Here is a 19,983-nt window from a genome sequence, read left to right on the forward strand (position 1 = left end):
ACAAAAATGATTATGTCCAAAGTCCGAAAGAAATTTAATAACTTAAAATTTAACTAATTTGTAATAATTATTCTGATACTTGACAGTATTTCCTCAAGGAGGACATACTGTATGACATAGCCATACAGTAACAGAGCTACCAGTTCAATGATACTTGTTAAAAAAAATTTCTCCTAATTCCCATCTTCTACCCAAAATGAGGTTCTTGATATCCATGAATAACCTTCTGAATATGTATATTTACAAAATATTGAATAAGATGATTTTTAACATTGCTGTAATTTTTTGATGGGAATAGAAAATATATAAAGTGCACAAATCACAAGTGTATAGCTGGATGAATTCTTCCAAAGTGTTTAACGAGCATATAGGCCAATAAATAATATTATCAAAATCCCAGATGCCTGTCTGTAATTTCTTCCAGTCACTACTTGCCTATGAAGATTATTACATTTTTTAGTTTTTTTACATGGATTACATGTACTCTTTTGTGTCTGGCTTTATCTGCTCCAAGAAATGGATATTCTATCTAGAATTCTCAACATATATTTCACGGACTTTTGGATTTATAGTTGCAAATTAACATGCCCAATTTCTAATTACATTATTTACTCTTCATCAAAATAGTTATTAAATACAATTAGAAATTCATATAACTAACCTTTCTGAATGAGATGTCTTGATGTTCTTGATTTCATGTCAATATCTTTCGGGTTTAATTCACATAAAATAGATGAAACATGTTTTCTGCGTTCATTGAAATTTTTTAAATCAAAAGGATAATAGATATTCTGTGAAAATAAAAGCAATAACAATAATAATGTCTCATGTGCTTCAGTGTTCACCAAGTGCTCTCACATGAATTATACATTATCATAAATGATTTTCATTTAAAAACACAAAAACAAAAACCTGTGAGGTAGTCAGGGTTAAGAAAAAAATAAAAATTAAAAAAACCTCCATTGTGTATAATTTTGACAATCTGTCTCTCTATTAAGTTAATATTATGCCTTTGCCAATGCTGTAAGAGAGACTGAGGGAAAGAGAGACCTACCAGGAGAATGCCGTGACAAAAGGAAGAACGGAAGAGGGAAAATAAGGAATAAACTAAGAGAAGCAAGATAGTGTTGCCCAGAAATTCTGAAGGAAGATTTAGAGTAATAAAGGGAGGGACAAAATTATTTCACAGAGCACTAAAAGGCAATAACATGGGGGAGGAAAAGGAGGGACAATTACATTGGAAGAAAGGAAGGGAGAAATGTGACAAGAATTATCACAAGTTTTAAAGTACAAATGTGCTGAGTGCGGTGGCTCACACCTATAATCCCAGTATTTGGGAAGGCCAAGGCGGGTGGATCACCTGACACCTGACGTCAGGAGTTTGATATCAGCCTGGTCAACATGGTGAAACCCCATCTCTACTAAAAATACAAAAAGTAGCCAGGTGTGGTGGCACTCGCCTATGATTCCAGCTACTCGGGAGGTCAAGGCAGAAGAATCACTTGAACCCGGGAGGCAGAGGTTGCAGTAAGCCAAGATCACACCATTGCACTCCAGCCTGGGCAGCAGAGTGAGATTCTGTCTCAAAAAAAAAAAAAAAAAAAAAAAAAAAATATATATATATATATATGGATCAGATATGTGTAGGAAGAGTGGCAAGTAGAATATTGAGGAGGAGCTTCATGGGGAACAGGAGCATTGTCAAATGTAAACTGCGTATCTGTGAATTGCTTGGGATGTTTCAGTAATAGTGTTGTTTTCCTCTTCACCGTTCATCCAAGACTATTAGGGAGCTTTCACCAGGTTATCAGGGACATAGGCTCTTTCAAAGTTCCTTTACCAACTCTTACTGTATCTTCATGAGTACTATCCTCAAACTTTTCTCATGAGTCAAAATAGCTACTAGAGCTCCAAACACCATTTCAGTCAGAAGATGGAGGAAAGGGGAAATGACAAAAAGACAGAAGCCATGTGTCTTAAGGAGCTTTCCAGAAGTTCTTCAAATAACTTCTGTTTAACATCTCATTGGCCCTACATCCAGCTACAAAGGGGAGGGTAAGGAATGAAACCTTTTTGTTAGGTATTTTGCTTCCTGGAATGAAATTTGGCCCAGTTGCCATGAAAGAAAAAAAAAAGTAGATATTGGTAGGCAACCAACAGTCTCCATCCCAGAGGAAAAGTTCAGAAGCTTATATTAGGGTATGTGTTTTATATATTAAAAAACTTTCCCAGGATATGAAACTTTCTTTGGTAAGAAACACTGACCTAACATTTGAAGACTCACAAATGTTTATGTCACATAGATCTTCTTTCTGAGATCTTTGCTTGTGTGTATTTGTTTATGAAACATTTACATAGTGCATATCATTTGCCATTGTTAAGTTCTTTATGGATATTAACTCATTTAATAATCATAACAACCAAAAGCTGTGCTCTTTCACAAGGATATCTCGTACTCAAGAGAATCAAAGTCATATTTTTTTCTTCCAAATATATTAGTTCTCATTCCTAGTTTGAGTGAATGGCATCACATTTATTTAAGGAGAAGAAAGTCAGGTAAATTGTCTAATATGTCACAGCTGACAGAATTTTGAAATAGAGAATTCATCCTCACATTTTCTACACTACTTTGACCTGCTCTCTTGCTCAAACTTCCTTTATTTTACAATTTAGAAAAGATACTTGGATATGTGCCTCAGTCCCCTGTATTTACAATTTCCTGAGTTTCTATCATTTAAATTTTATATGTGATATTTTCCTATTTATATATCAAAAACGATTTGTCTCTATGCAGTGACTCATAGGGCAAGGACTTTTTAATGCTCATTATAGGTGCTAAGTATCACCTCTTCCTGGAATAATCTGTTTTTATTTTTCATTTACAAATTCTTCACTCATCAACTCTTACACAATTTCTTTTCACTCCTTACAAGATGAAATCACCTCATTTTGCTAGAAATACAAATAAGTACTTTTAAGCTCATATATTCTCTTTACATTTAGAAAACTTTCAATCCTGCCAAGGATAATTAAAATTTAAGAAGTCACAATACAAAAACATATTGTCAAAATATGACAATATTTTAAGTAATGCTGCTTCTATTTTCATTTAGTCCCTGGTTTCTCTATTAAATAAGTATGACAAAATATAATGTGTGGCACTGTTTTGCAATCAAATCTGTAACAACTCTAAATACTTTTTCAAACTCAAGTTCTTCTGCAAGTCCTCTTCAAGTTACACCGTCATTCTTGTATCTTCCTACTTCTAAGAATTTGGTTCTATTTGGTAACTTCTGTTTCTCCCTCCTAACAATGCAATTCATCACATGTTAAAAGTCACCTCAAATTGCGTTTAAACCATAGAAATGTGTCATTTCTTTCTTCTATATACCTCACTTTTATCCTATCCATGATAAAATAATGAGTATGTTCAGTGATCCTGTTTCCACTAGTACTTACACATTTAGTTCCCCTGAAAAAAGCAAGAACTCCTCCAAAAAATCTGTCAAATTTGAGATATCCAAACTCTATTACAAATACAGTTAATTTATAGACTCATGAAATGCAAAGAGTCAGAAACTAAGCAGATAGCTAGTTAGCTCCTTTAAGAAATACCTTTTTTTGCTTCTCCTAATTATCCGTTTCATGAATCTGGCTGTCATTGTTTGCCATGTTTTATAAAAACATTTCCTTCCATGATTTTAGAAAAGAAGAGTTCACAAGGAAGGGTACATATATGACAGGGGAACAAATCTACAGAAAAATGATCAAAAAGTTTAAAGCTCTAAAGGAACTGAGGCTTACACAAGCTGCCAAAGTAAAGAAATGGTCTTTTCTGTTATATGTAATGCAAGAAGTAAAAGAGAATGTGTGCACTTACTGATTGATCTTTGAGATCACAGAGAAGGAAAAGTTATCAGAAAACTGGGAATGATCTAATGAAGATCTTATTTTCAATAACAGAAAGTATATTCTATTAAGTACACTAATTTAGAGCTAACACTGGTCCTCAATAATTGCAGAAAACATTTTAAGGATGTTTGGTAGCATTTAGAAAAGGAAGAATAATCAAGAAACATTCTAAATTGATAATAAACTAATTATATCAGATATAATTTCATTTGTAACAGGGTCAAAATTAATTCCGGTTCAAATATCCTTGGCATGATAAACCTGCATTCACCAGTATGTTTGATAAAATCTTTCATTACTTTTAGTTAAAGATCAGAAATGCCGAGTGACCATGAAAAACTTGAGGAGTAATAAAATGACGCCAGGCTGAAGGGAGATCACTAATGGCATGATACATAGCTCTGTTTTCAGCTCCATTCTGGTCAATGTTTATATAAATGAGAAATAAAATTTAAAAGAAATGCTTGCTACATTTTCCAATGAGATAGCAAAAAAAAAAAAAAATCAATTAATACCTAACAGAAATCTAAGCTAGTGTCAACAGCCCAGAGTAACTTAAGCAGATGAAGTAAAATTGAAATTAAATATTGCAGTTGGGTAAAATATACTTAATCACTGGGATACATGATGGTGATTTAAAAACATGAGTGATAAGACATTTTATTATATTTATGAAATGCATTTTAGTTAAAAAGTAAATTAGTTAGGAATTCATTATATGATGTGACCCTAAGCTGTGTTAAGCATTTCGTTGAGAATGAGGGAAGCAATAGTTTTACCTTATTCACTTCAGCTCAGGGAAACATGTATTCAGATGATTTTAGATAACCTGGAACATGAATAGTAAGCAGCCTACCTACTCAATTATTGTGAAAGTAAGCCCTATGTAAATAGGCTGTGTTTAAGTTCAGCATAGAGAAAAGATAAAGGGAGATTCAGGGTCCCTATCTCCTCCACTATCCATCTTCTTCATTTTAAAAAATAATACAGAAAAAGAATATTTTTTGTTCAAATCATAAAAACTTAGAATTTGTTCCTTTTTTTTTTTTAGATTCTTAATATCTACTTTATTATTTCTCCAGGTATTTGTTTCTTAACCCTTCTTCTGAAACCTTAGGTCTAAGCTATCAGCAAATCTTGGAAAGGGCACTTCCAAAATATATTTTAAATATGCTCACTTCTCTAAATTTCCAGCTATTTCTCTATTCTATAGCTATAATCATCTATTTGTGGTCAATCACAAATATCTCTTATTGTACTCTAACTTCACCCTAGCTTTTATAAGAAACATTTATAGTTTTCAAAATATAAATCCCAGTCATGTTTCTCTTTTAGCTTTAAACCTTCTGACTGTTAAGATGCTAAATCCTTAATATGAGGTATAGGACATCATCAAAATATGGCTCCTGACCACATAGCCAAACTCACCTCATGCTACTGTTGACTTGGTTCATTATACCCCTGCTATACTAGATTTCATTCAGTCCTTTGAACAAACCCCAATCAAATAAGCTACTGCATGTCCCAGGTTCTTGTGTAAGATCTTTCTTCTGCCTGTAACACTCTCCTTCCCATAATGTGTATGGCTAGTTCCTTTTCCTTCAGGCCTTAACTTTAAATATTACCTCCTCAGAAAAACTGTCTGTAACAGTCTTATGAGAAACAGTCTTCCTCCTATTATTCTTTATCTCACCACCCTACTTGTTTTATTTACAACATTTATCACAATTTTGTTTGCTAACCTGGGTTAATACTTGTTTTTTCCTAGAATCTAATCCACAAGGGCAAGGACTTTGCTTGTCTTGTTTACTCAATACTAAGAATATTCTCTGAAACTCAATGTATACTCAATAATTATTTGTTAAATGCTGAATGAATATAGCCAAAGAGAAATACCAGAAGGAATGGGTGGAGATTTAGAAACTTCAGTTCAATATGATATAAAACGAAGCTCCATTCTTTGGAGACAGTCCAACAACCAGAAAAATTTTTAAAAGAAATGTATAGCTTGTATTTTTACAGGACTTTACCCCAATGACACATTCAACATTCTCTTCTTTTCTTCCTGAATTCTTTCAAATCTTACAGTTACTCCAAAGCTTCTCACTCAGCAACCTTTCACAACTCTTGCATCTCCGTATAAACTGTTTATTATGAACATCGACTTAGATTCTCTAAATTTTTCAGTGTCTCTATAAAGTTTTCAATTTCTGAATTTGTCACACACACAAAAAGCATAAACATAAACATCTGGTGAGAATAATTACATCTTTACTCAGATACATCTATCTACCTTTTCTGTTGATTTTATATTACAAAAACACAAATAACCAAAACAGCAATAAAAGAGCCATTGTTACATACTCCGGAGAGAAGAAGCTAAGGCAAAATAATCTCTATAAATAGGTATAGAAGTGGGAAGACAAATATATATTAATAAATCTCATCTAATCCTAATAAGAATTTCTCAGAATGTCACTGAAAATTGAAATTGATTATCTGAGGAGCTATAGAGCTCCCCACAGTTGACAAAGTAAGTAAGTACCTGGTTACAAAAAATCGGATGGATTATTGCACTAGATATTCATTTTTCCTAAGAGAAATAATGATTTATCTTTAAAAATTAAGCAGTTGTAGCAGTGGTAACAATTCCCTCTACCTTCTTTCTTGATCAAGAGTAAATACTTTATACTAAACTCTGCTGTCTTTCAAACTCAAGGTGCATTTTCAGCCCTTCCAAGTTTGAGTTTCCCAACTTTGCCTAATTAGAGTTCTATGTGCTTTTGTTTTCACATTCTGAATGCTACAAATCAGAGTGCTGTTCCAGATTTTACCTTTTCCAGATATTACTCAGATATTATACTAAAATACAAACAAAAAGAGTCGTCCTTATTTGATGGAAAATTGTTAGCTCTAGTGTTTGGCAGCACAGCCTCTCATTAACTTAGTAAGCAAAACTTTCACCTTAGGGGGAGATTAATGTATACAGCAATCCTTGTATGGCAAGTAAATAGGGTTGTCCTTAAAGTGGGTAAACTATAGAGTGGCATTTGGACTCTGCTTTCAATAGTAAGTACTGGTTAACAAGAAAAAACATGGTGAAAGGAGCCTGGTGTAAATGGTTTAAAATGAAGTTTTACCAGTATAGTTATGAAAAAGTAACGCTAAAAAGTCACTTTAAATAGATAACCACTTTAAGTGACTGGCGGACTTAACTGCTGTTTGAAAAATTGCTCCTACCCTGCATTTGATGCCAATCTTACTTTATCTTAAGAGAGTGGACTTGAAATGATAATACCCTTGATACATGGGAGAGAATCAAAAAAGAATGGCCTGGAAAAACAAAGGAAACATATGTGACACTTCTCTTCTATACACAAAGTAGCTGAGAAATGAGGGTGCCTGAATATTATATTATGCTACAAGTGTCCAGTTTAGAACATATGACAAAAAAGGTAACAGAAAGCTTATGTTCACTCATTTCGAAAATAGTTTAATAGTGTAAGATCTATCATTACCCAGATTAGAGGCATCAATGTGCAAATTAATGACACCCACTCTTAGCTACACTACAGTGGACAACCGGTAGTAGCATTTGTAGAACCCAGTAAAAAAGAGATGTTGCAAATTTCCATGAGATTTTAGAGCATGTTATAATTTCAAATTGATGAAAATACAATGCTAGTTTGTGAATCGTTAATAATTGATACTAGGTAGAATAAGTAAAATAGAAATTTCAGAGTATCTAGGTTTCATTTTATTTAAAAATCTCTCCAAAAATGCATTTGATTAATTTTTATTTACATGGCAATACAATTCTATTCAAAATCCTATTTTTCTAGTGCATGGATTATATTGTCCAGTAGCTCACATATTATAATGATTAAAAATAATTCTATATCTTTATCTAAAGATCACATTTTAAACAGAGTATTGCTCTTCCATATATATATATAATTGCACTTTAGGTTCTGGGGAACATTCAGGATTGTTGCATAGGTACATACATGGCAATGTGGTTTGCTGCCTCCATCTCCCCATCACCTATATCTGGCATTTCTCCCCACATTATCTCTCCCCAACCTCCCTACTCCCTGCTGTTCCTCCCCTATTTCCCCCAACAGATCCCAGTGTGTGATGCTTCCCTCCCTGTGTCCATGTGTTCTCACTGTTCAACACCCACCCATGAGTGAGAACATGTGGTGTTTGACTTTCTGTTCTTGTGTCAGATGGCTGAGAATGATGGTTTCCAGATTCATCAATGTCCCTACAAAGGACACAAACTCATGGATGCATAGTATTCCATGGTGTATATGTGCCACATTTTCCTTGTCCAGTCTATCGTTGATGGGCATTGGGGTTGGTTCCAGGTCTTTGCTATTGCAAGCAGTGCCACAACGAACATACCAGTGCACGTGTCTTTATAATAGAACGATTTATAATCCTTTGGGTATATACCCAGTAATGGGATTGCTGGGTCAAATGGAATTTCTATTGCTAGGTCCTTGAGAAATTGCCACACTGTCTTCCACAATGGTTGAACTAATTTACACTCTCACGAACAGAGTAGAAGTGTTTCTATTTTTCCACATCCTCTCCAGCATGTTGTCTCCAGATTTTTTTTTTTTTTTTTTTTTTTTTGGAGACAGAGCCTCATTCTGTAGCCAGTCACCAGGCTAGAGTGCGGTGGCACGAGCTTGGCTCACCACAACCTCTGCCTCCCAGGGTCAAGCAATGCTCTTGCCTTACCCTCCCAAGTAGCGGGGACTAAATGCACACCCCACCATGCCCAGCTAAATTTTTTTTAGTAGAGATGGGGTTTCACCATGTTGGCCAGGATGGTCTCAACCTCTTAACCTGTGATCCACCTGCCTTGGGCCCCCAAAGTACTGGGATTACAGGAATGAGCCACTACGCCTGCCTGTCTTCAGACTTTTTGATGATCATCATTCTAACTGGTGTGAGATGGTATCTCAATGTGGTTTTGATTTGCATTTCTCTAATGGCCATTGATGATGAGCATTTTTTCATACGTTTCTTGGCCTCGTATATGTTTTCTTTTGAAAAGGGTCTGTTCATGTCCTTTGCCCACTTTTGGATATGTTTGTTTGTTTGTTTCTTATAAATCTGTTTTAGTTCTGTGTAGATTATGGCTATTAGCCCTTTGTCAGATGGGTAGACCGCAAAATTTTTTCCCAGTCTGTTTGTTGCCAGTTCACTCTAATGATTTTCTTTTGCTGTACAGAAACTCTGGAATTTAATTAGATCCCATTTGTATATTTTGGCTTTTGTTGCCAATGCTTTTGATGTTTTAGTCATGAAGTCTTTGCCTATGCCTATGTTCTGAATGGTTTTGTCTAGGTTTTTTTCTAGGGTTTTCATGGTGTTAGGCCTTAGGTTTATATCTTTAATCCATCTGGAGTTAATTTTAGTGTAAGGTGTCAGAAAGGGGTCCAGTTTCTGCTTTCTGTGCATTGCTAGCTAGTTTTGCCAACACCATTTATTAAACAGGGAATCCTTTCCCCATTGCTTTTGTCAGGTTTGTCAAAGATCAGATGGCTGTAGATGTGTGGCATTGCCTCTGAGGCCTCTGTTCTGTTCCATTGGTCTATATCTCTGTTTTGGTACCAGTACCATGCTGTTTTGATTACCGTAGCCTGACAGTATAGTTTGAAGTCAGGTAGCATGATGCTTGCAGCTTTGTTCTTTTTACTTAGAATTTACTTGGCTATGCAGTCTCTCTTTTGGTTCCATATGAAGTTTAAGGTGATTTTTTCCAATTCTGTGAAGAGGGTCATAGGTAGCTTGATGGGGATAGCATTGAATCTATAAATTACTCTGGGTAGTATGGCTGTTTTCATGATATTGATTCTTCCTAACTATGAGCATGGAATGTTTTTCCATCTGTTGGTGTCCTCTCTTATTTCCTTGAGCAGTGGTTTATAATTCTCCTTGAAGAGGCCCTTTACATCCTTTGTTCGTTGTATTCCTAGGTATTTTATTCTCTTTGTAGAAATTGTGAATGGGAGTTTGCTCACAATTTGGCTCTCTTTAAGTCTGTTATTGGTATATAGGAATGCTTATGATTTCTGCACATTGATTTTGTATCCTGAGACTTTGCCTAAGTTGCTTATCAGCTTTAGAAGAGTTTGGGCTGAGACGATGGGGTCTTCTAAATACACAATCATGTTGTCTGCAAATAGAGACAATTTGACTTCTCCTTTCTTAACTGAATACCCTTTATTTCTTTTTCTCACCTGATGCTCTGGCTAGAACTCCCAATACTACATTGAATAGGAGTGGTGAGAGAGGACATCCTTGTCTAGTGGCAGATTTCAAAGGTAATGCTTCCAGTTTTTGCCCATTCAGTATGATATTTGCTGTGGGTTTGTTGTAAATAGCTTTTATTGTTTTGAGATATGTTCCCTTGATTCCTAGTTTATTGAGAATTTTTAGCATAATGGGCTGCCAAATTTTGTCGAAGGCCTTCTCTGTAACTTTTGAGATAATCATGTGGTTTTTGTCTTCGGTTCTGTTTACGTGGTGAATTATGTTTATAGCCTTGCGTATGTTGAACCAGCCTTGCATCCCTGGGATGAAGCCCACTTGATCATGATGGGTAAGCTTTTTGATATGCTGTTGCAATCGGTTTACCAGTATTTTATTGAAGATTTGCACATCTATGTTCATCATGGATACTGGCATGAAGTTTTCTTTTTTTGTTGAGTTTCTGCCAGGTTTTGGTATCAGGATGATGCCCTTCTTAAAATAATCAATATCACTTTGTTTATACCTTCCAAAGCATTTGTTGCATTCTACTTTATATCACAGTTATATACATTGCTCACCCCTAGTAAAAATTACTCTTTCTGAGGGCTGGGGTTGTGGTTTACGTATCCTGATATTTCTGCACCACTTTTATTGTATTCTTCAATCTGTTGTATTATTAACTCATGAACAACCAAAAAAAATGATAAATTTGATTAGTTTATTCAACAACTATGTATTGAACACCAACTATATCCACGGCATAATACAAGACACAGGCACAAAGTTATTATTAGTAAATATTTAAATTCTTTTTCAAAAATAAGTCATAATTTACTGATTATTTCCATATGTAGATGTGAAAACAAGAAAAAGGCACTGAAGGTAAGAAAAACATGGTAGAAAGCATATCCTAAATTCTTAAACTCCTGATAAAAATCTGAATTTTATTAAACCTCTTGCTTTAGCTCAATTACAATAATATCTTTAGTTTGTAAATCTAAAGATTTTAAATGAAAGAGACATAAGCATATAAGTAACATGAATTTATACTGCTTAAGTAATCTGCAATGTTGAAAAGTTCATAGGATCATGTAAAATCTAATGATGGGCAATAAAAAAGAATTTTGAAGGCAGAAATCCTATTTTATTAACAATAAAACAATATATTTTATTAACAATAAAATATATTGCTCAATAGTGTATATTTCTAAATGTATTTGAACAATGTCTATATTTACAAAAGATTAGAAAAAAACAACAAATAGGGACTTGTCAATATTTTATTATTGGTTAGTTTGCTCTTATTTTACCTAAACACCTTAAGTAATCCAGCAATTTGGAATTTATATGTTTTAAGTTGGAGTTCGAATTTAAGGCGAGATTTGCATTTTTTTATGAGAAAAACATCTCATATTAACAAAGTAGCCATATATATACATATAATTATATTTCTAAAGTAAAGCATATTATAATCTACTTCTAAATACTTTATAAACCCATATTGATAAATTATAAAATTGACTCAGTAACAATTTTTTTTTTTGCTTTTTATATTTATTTAAAAAAAATCCAGAATGGATAAAAGAGAACAATCATTAAGGATGAAGGTGCCAGACACAGGGCAGAAGGTAGCTAGGGTAACAATTTCTTGAATAATACTTTCAAAAATTGAAGTTTTAGCCCCCTGCAACATAGAGTAATATATTCATTTTAAGAGTTCAGGAAATTTCTTAAGAGTTGCTTCACATAAGCTTTTATTACAATACTGAAGCCTAGAGTGAATGTCTCAAATTCAGTATAGTTAGGTTTCCAACCCGCTAAATGCCACATATACCTCTAAAACTTGAGGGATTCTTTAAATCAAAAGATAGATTATTAACAAGGCAGAAAATACACAGACATATGCGCACACACACATAAGTGCGTATGTAGGTGCATATATATCTCCTGAGGCTCAGTAAATTGCTATCACTCACACAAGAAAGGCAGCCTGAAAATTCGTCACCCTTAATACAAATCTTAATCTTTTCCACTTCACATTGTATTCAGCACAGCTTCTTTAACAATCTTATGCCTACAGCTCTTATCAGAAATATTTTAGCCACTGACCAAATGCTAATTATATTTAAGACTCCAATATTCCAGGGACTGGATGACTCAAAACTGTAGTTGGTAAACTATTTCTACAAACAGGCCTATTTTAAGTTCTTAAGCAATTAAGGTAAATATAGTCAGAATCTTGTACCTTTTGTTTTTTAAAGGTTTAAATATAAAGAAATGCCTGCAATTGACTATGAGTCTCTCTGGGCTTCCTAAGGAATTTTCTCAGCAAAACCCAGGCTTACATGGAGTATCTAAAAAACTACCTAGGCCGGGCATGGTGGCTCATGCCTATAAATAATCCCAGCACTTTGAGAGGCCGAGGCTGGTGGATCATGAGGTCAAGAGATCGAGACCATCCTGGTCAACAAGGTGAAACCCCGTCTCTACTAAAAATACAAAAAAATTAGCTGGCATGGTGGTGCGTGCCTGTAATCCCAGCTACTCGAGAGGCTGAGGCAGGAGAATTGCTTGAACCCAGGAGGCAGAGGTTGCAGTGAGCCAAGATTGCGCCATTGCACTCCAGCCTGGGTAATAAGAGTGAAACTCCGTCTCAAAAAAAAAAAACAAAAAACAAAAACAAAATCAACTATCTTAAGTAGACAAGACAGCATTAGTGTGATTCAACAGTTAATATTTTCCTTCCAAATCATGCTGCCTAAATATGTTTTGCGAAAATTCAGTGCTGTTGATTTATAGATAAGTCATAAAGCTTAGACCAATATTGAAATACACTGAAATAACCAGTCTCTCTCTCTGAACAAATAAAAAATCATTCTAAGTAAGTGGTAAAGAATGGTGCTTTTATTGATTTTCTTTTTCATTAGAAAAGGACAAACAGCTTAAAAGTTTTGCATTAGCAGTCTCTGCAAAGCAATTTTTATGATGGTATGGTTCTTTCAATTTAAGAATTGTAATGTTAGCTTTCTAATATGGGGAAGGAAACAATTTCATGAACATTTTAATGAAACTTTTAAATTGTTAATAAATGCTAGCTTGAGTGAATTACTAAGTGTATTTCTCTTTTCAACTTTACACTTATCTTATGTGTACAGCTGATATCCCTAGTGTCCAATCAGAGACAAGTTTTCATCCTGTTGTCCAATGAATGATGTGCATAATTCCTTTTGGCACTGATGAGAGATGAATACACACATCCAGCTCAATTCAGTGAAAATTGACCCATAATTTTTTTTTATCCTGAAGAAAAATACAGTAATAAAGTTTAAAGATGGAAAAAACACAGTTAAACTCTTGAGGTGTACCATTAGTTAATAATAATCAGCAAACACTATATTTTGCCTGGAGGACAGTGCGCTCAAGATTTGTTTTTAGATGATCATGAATTCTAAAGGTCATGGCCCTCCAAATGATAGAAGGAAACCTAAACATGTGAATTTTCACATTTCGATGAGCTCAAAAGTTAAAATTCAAAAGGACAGACACATTTTTAAATTATTTTCTTCTATCTCCACTGTCCACGAGTACTTTTCTTATGAAATGAGTGTATGCATTTCTGATATTTAGTAGTTGAGAATATATACTGATTTCCCACAGAAAGACTATGCATTGATTTCAAAAAAAGTGCGATCTTATATAAAACTTAAATGCTGTCTCTGTACTAGTATTTTCAAGATGATATCAGAATTCTAAAAATTAAGAGGAAAATGACTTGGCATACTGAGTCAGACTAATTGCCCTGTCTACCAAGTATTTTACCTCTAATAGCAGTAAAAACATGATGTAAAAAGTTGTTTATCCATCAAAACATTTTAATTTTCTTTAGTATCCCTTAAGAACCTACTATTCATTAATTTACTTATGTGATTTATTCTCAGTCTGTTAATATCATCAGCCTATAAAATTTCCAGAATAATGAATTTCATTATAATGGCCAACCTACTGGAAACCCCTTTACTTTATCTATCTTTGAAGGATATTCTAAGTTCTAGTATAGCAGGACTGTCAAGAAAATCAGTTTTAATTCTATAGCTCATAACTTTATGCTTTATACTCTGACTTGCATCTTATAATTTTAATCTATTTTCTTTCAATGATTTCCTTCAAACTTCCAATCCACATAAAAATATCTCAATGATAAGCAGATTCTGTTAACTATTATTTTATAGTGGGGTAGTAGAATGTTTTCATAAAATATACGAAAATGATTCTGTGATTTGTAAGTTATAACTCAAAACAATATAGAATTTAAATTATACTTTTTAAATACAACAGATATTATTTTAAATAAATAAATATTTTTGAGTGTGTCCTGTGTGCATATCACTGTGCTGAGTACAGGGTGGCAAAAACAAATAAAATGCAACTTGCCAAAAAATGGCTGATATTTGTAGTGTAAAAACATTCATATAGAATAGTGACCTTAAAAGGAGGTAGAATATAAACAAATTTAAATAGAGGCATATACAAATTAAACCTGAATAACAAATCAGAGATACTAATTTCCCTAATACTAAAAGTGAACTTTACTAAAAGAGAATGAATCTTTGTTCTAGAAGACATCAGAGACTATATTATTTTATTTACCATCGTAAGTTGAAGTGGGACAAGATAAAGAGGTGCAATCTTGGAATAAATTATTCTTAAATAAATTGGATGAGGTAGCAGAAAGGACATTTTGGCCTGGGAGCCCAGAATTTAATTTAAGACAAATGAACAAAGGCTTTTTTGTGCCTACTTCAAGATAGCATAATTGCAGAAAGAAGGTAGTGTGCCGGAATGAAAGTGAAGCCGGAATGAAGGTGAAGAAGGACATATAGTGATGTTTTTTTTATGTCAGACCTATCTATGAAAAATAACTTTGTTCTCAATAATTGGCTGATTGATTCATAGGCACAAAGATCAAACACAGTTAATTCTAACACACAAATCTAATAATGGAATCTCACACAGTATGTAGCCATGGTTTGCTTCTGAGAGAAAAGCTGCTAGCAGAAATAATGTTCCATTTCTGTAATCAACCTCTCCATCCTTTGGAGCTACCAAATTAACATATAGATATCCCATTCTTTCCAATTCTAGTACCAGTGGCAGGAGCTATTTAAGTCTCTTGAGACCAAAATTAAGAACTCTTTATAAATTTACCTTTGAGAACAGCCTAACATATAACGCTGGTAGTTAGGTTTCTAACTCGTTTTGAGACTTCATCACTCCTCTCTGCCTTTGCAATGTTTCCCACTTTCTTTACACTTGACATCTGCCTTGAGCTATTTCCCAAGCCTCTATTCTAGCAATCCAATCTTTAATTCGAGTTTTCTTCTTAAGACAATCCTTTAGCATGGTGTCTGGGATTTCATACCTGATGACAGATTCCATTAACCAACTTTGTACCTTAACCTGATATAATTTCAGTGTTGCTAAACTTCTCAAGTCAGTTGCTCAACTGTTTCTTGCTGTGTGGACAACAAATATTGCTTACCATACTCACTGGATACCAGACTGACTCTCCTTTTCCAATTCTTAGTGCCACAACCATTCTGCCTCCTGTACTGTCATACTAGCAAAGTCCAAATTCTTCCTTTGTTTAACCTATTGTGCTTTAATTAACATACCATCACTTGTCAATCTCAAGATAAATTATATGCTTAAGTATTAATATGAGCAATATGCTGAAAGCTCTAAAAGTTATCAAAAGATTCAGCTCCTTGGGAAGTATCTTAAAGAAACTGGGAACGCGAGTTAGGCAGATGTCAAAGAGTAGATAACACTTAATTTACATAAGGATAACATGATGCAAACAGGTAATGATAGACAAAAGACTAAAGAGAATGGTAAAGAGACAACAAAAACTAAAACAGCAAGCTGAAACACCCACAAACTACTGTAATGTAAAATCTTTATTATGCTCTTTTATCTAGACTCTACAAACTTTTCTACACTTTCTTGTCATCTGTGACATTACGTCATCTACAAAACTTTAGGCTGACAGGTATAAGATTTTACTCTTTACTCTTTCCTTCATATCTTAATTAAGACAAATAGCAATCCTAATATTTGGTTGCTTACACGAAAGATTAAATAACAAATGTATCTTGTTCACTCCAAGTATTTTAATAAATATTATGCATATAACTGCACATATGGTATTAAAATATATAGAGACCTTTTATTGCCAAATAATCATTTTGAGTGCTCAGGTGAAATTAAAATGCATATTAACAGGCCTACCCACTTGTTTCCACAATTTGTCTTGTAAATATCTGTGTTTAAGATAATTTCCTTTCCATTAACACATTTACCAAGCTAATTCTCACTTCCACAGGTTGGACCATATAATTTTCTTAGTTACCATTTTCCTTATTCTGTTCTTCTGAAGAGTATTATTTAAAATTTTATCTTTTTTTTTTTTTTTTTTTTTTTTTACTTTTTGACTTTCATTTTTTTTCAATGATCCACCACAGAGATGGTGCTTAACGATATAGATGTGTTGGTCTCTATTTTATCTGTTATTCTATCACCTCATCTAAAATGTTATTTTATAAAGAAAAATTAATCCACTTGTTAATTAACCCATTGCATGTTGAAGTGACAAGAGCACCTAAGAACACAGATTGTGAAATTTTTAGCAAAGTTTTATTACTCATATAAAAATAATCTGTGTTGATATCTGTATTGATACTTATAAATTTCTTTGAGTATATAACTATTTACCTCTAAGCATATGAGCAAAATTAATTTTTTAATTATATGGACCATCATATTTGCATTATACTATGTGACCTAGCAGTGGGATAAATAAGTATTTTTATAGGTAAAAAAAAATCATCAATTGTCTCTCAGGTATTTGAATATTCCTTCCATTTGTCAGCTCTCAGAAACTAACTCTCCACATAGATTTTCTATCCATTATGAGTCTAAAAATTACAAACATTTCATAAATTATTTCAAATAACACAACATTCATATACATGGGAGGGATTTTTTACATATTAATTTCTGAATTTGATTATAATGACATAAAATGCTTACATTTTAGGACAATATATTGAAATCTTAAGCATAGGGCAATGGCAAACTATACTATTGAAGATTCTTAAGATTTTTTTTTGTCCTTCAGTAATAGTATAGCTTTTAAAGAATATAAATTCTTCAATGCCAAAATTATGTATAGAGACATACATATCAGTAAAATAAAACTTCGAGTCCAGGAAGAAATTCTTGAATATGGTCAACTGAATTCTGACCAGAGTACCCAAATAATTTAATTGAGAAAGGAAATTTTTCTCAACAAATGGCTGGGACAACTGGAGATCTACATGTAAAATAATAAAATCAAACCTTTACCTCACATCATATGAATATTAGCTAAAGAAAGATCACAGGTCTAAATATAAGAGTTAACACTATAAACTCTTAGAAGAAAATATAGAAAAATAATCTTTCAGGCCTTGACTGAGAGAATTGTTTCTTAGATATGACACAAAAAATATAAACAACAAGAAAAAAAATATACATGGAAGTTTACCAAAATTAAAATCATCTGTGATTTAAAGAATATTATCAAGAAAGTGAAAAGACAATCATATGAGAAAATACTTATGTCACAAACGTAATAAAAAGATTTGTATTAAGAATATGTAAAGAATTATTACAACTCAATAATAAATAGATAATCTATTATAAAATGATCAAAGGATCATTATGATCAAAGGATCATATATCATCTATGCTCTCCATAGACGATATACAAAGGGACAATAAATGCATGAAAAGATGCTGGCATCATCAGTTGCTAGGGCAATGTGAATTAAAAGCACCATGAGATTACTTTGTATGCAGTAGAACAGTTGTAATCATAAAGACATAAAATAAGAAGTGTTGGTGAGATTTTGGAGAAATTATAACTCTCATGCATTTACCATGTGAATGCAAAATGGTACAACTGCTACAGAAAACAGTTTGGAAATTGCTCAAAAATATCTTGAAGAGTGTTTTCCAGCTTGGATTCCCCCACATATTCAGGTACACCGATCAAGTGTAGATTACATCTTTTCACAGAATCCCATTTTTCTTGGAGGCTTTGTTCATTTCTTTTCATTATTTTTTCTCTGTTCTTCACTTCTCTTTTTATTTCACTGAGTTGATCTTCAGTCTCTGATATCCTCTCTTCTGCTTGATTGATTCAGCTATTAAAACTTGTGTTTGCTTCACGTAGTTCCTGTGCTGTGTTTTTCAACTCCATCAAGTCATTTATGTTCTTCTCTAAGCTGGTTATTCTAGTTAGCATTTTGTCTAACCTTTTCTCAAGGTTTTTGGTTTCTTTGCATTGGGTTAGAATGTGTTCCTTTAGCTCAGAAAAGTTTGTTATTACCCACCTTCTGAAGCATGTTTCTGTCAATTTGTTGCCCTCTTTCTCAGTCACTTTGTGTTCCGGTGTTGTTGAGGAGTTGTGATCCCTTGATAAAGAAGACACTCTCTTTGTACAGGAGAATGGGTGGCCAGTGGTAAGCACTCAAGATATTACAAGCTGATGAGCTGGGGACCCTTGTTATTATGGCCTCAAAACATTTTCACTTTGGAAGACAGGCTACATGCTGACTGAGTCTGTTCTGTTAGGGAAGTTGTCAGACAAATATGATATTTGAGTGTGTGTGTTAGATGTTACTTACAACTTTTATTTAAATCTTTTGAGAGAAAAAAACTCTGGGTTATATCTAGCCAGCTTGAAATAAAAGATGGAAATGGAATAAAAATTTTGATAAGGCAGGTACTCTCTGCAGTCTGCACTTTAAGCTTACTGAGATTCTACTGATTTAGGGCCTTGTGTAGATGAAAGACCCAACATCTGTTTCTCAAATTGAAGCAGTTATGATAGAAGACTTCAAAGTAGAAATAAGACTTATATACTAAGGTGTAAATGTCTGCAGGAAAGATGAGATTAGAAATTTTGTCTTCTCTCCAACATCCATGTTTCAGAAAGTTCACCTATGGTCACTATCATTAATTTGGAAGAGAGGAAAATGAGTAGAGAACAAAAACCAGTAAGTGAAATACCTGAAGCTTCAAGGTTATAACCAATGTCTAAACAAGATTTTTCTACTTACTTAACCATAGAAACTACTAGTATCAAATAAATTAGAAGCATACTAAGTATTTGTAGGAAATCTATTACCAATAAAATTAAAGTCTGTCCTAAAAATACCCATCATTCTTCATCTCTAGCAACCCACAGGCCCCCTAAATCTATTAAGAATATGAAACTCCAACACTCAGTCAGGAGGAACAAATTCTCTAATACCTACTTCTGATGTTGCCATAAATACTAATAGATAGGTAGGATATTTTCACAGGGAAAATATAGATTTTCCAGATGTGTTTACACTATTTGAAGAGAAGTGTGTTTACTATTCCTATCAGACTGACTTGGTAACTGCTATGGGGGCAGAAACAACCGTGTCTCCCTTTCCCAAATTAGACTTCTGCAGTCTCTTTTTCCAAATTAGAGTTTTATTATAGCTATGCTATTTCTATGCCACTTTATATGCTAGGTATGTAGAAGGTGAATATGTTATACTTTAGCTATAGATTTCTAGACTATGAGTTATTGTATCTTGTCTAAGTGAAGCAGACTGGACATCTACCAGTATAACAATTTGAGGAGGATCCAAGATGGCCAAATAGAAAAAGCTCCGGAGTGCAGTTCCCAGCAAGAACAACACAGAGGGTGAGTGTCCACTGCAT

General features: G+C 33.5%; 1 protein-coding gene across 1 annotated transcript in view; it reads right to left on the reverse strand.

The window, feature by feature from the left end:
* LRRIQ3 (leucine rich repeats and IQ motif containing 3) overlaps positions 1–19,983 on the reverse strand; it is a 146,905-nt gene that overhangs the window by 47,547 nt on the left and 79,375 nt on the right. The window contains exon 6 of the mRNA XM_003921413.4: positions 662–791. Within this exon, the coding sequence (XP_003921462.1) occupies positions 662–791 (130 nt within the window). The remainder of the gene's footprint in view (positions 1–661; positions 792–19,983) is intronic.

Source organism: Saimiri boliviensis, chromosome 11 (genome assembly GCF_048565385.1).
Source record: "Saimiri boliviensis isolate mSaiBol1 chromosome 11, mSaiBol1.pri, whole genome shotgun sequence".
Taxonomy (NCBI): domain Eukaryota; kingdom Metazoa; phylum Chordata; class Mammalia; order Primates; family Cebidae; genus Saimiri; species Saimiri boliviensis.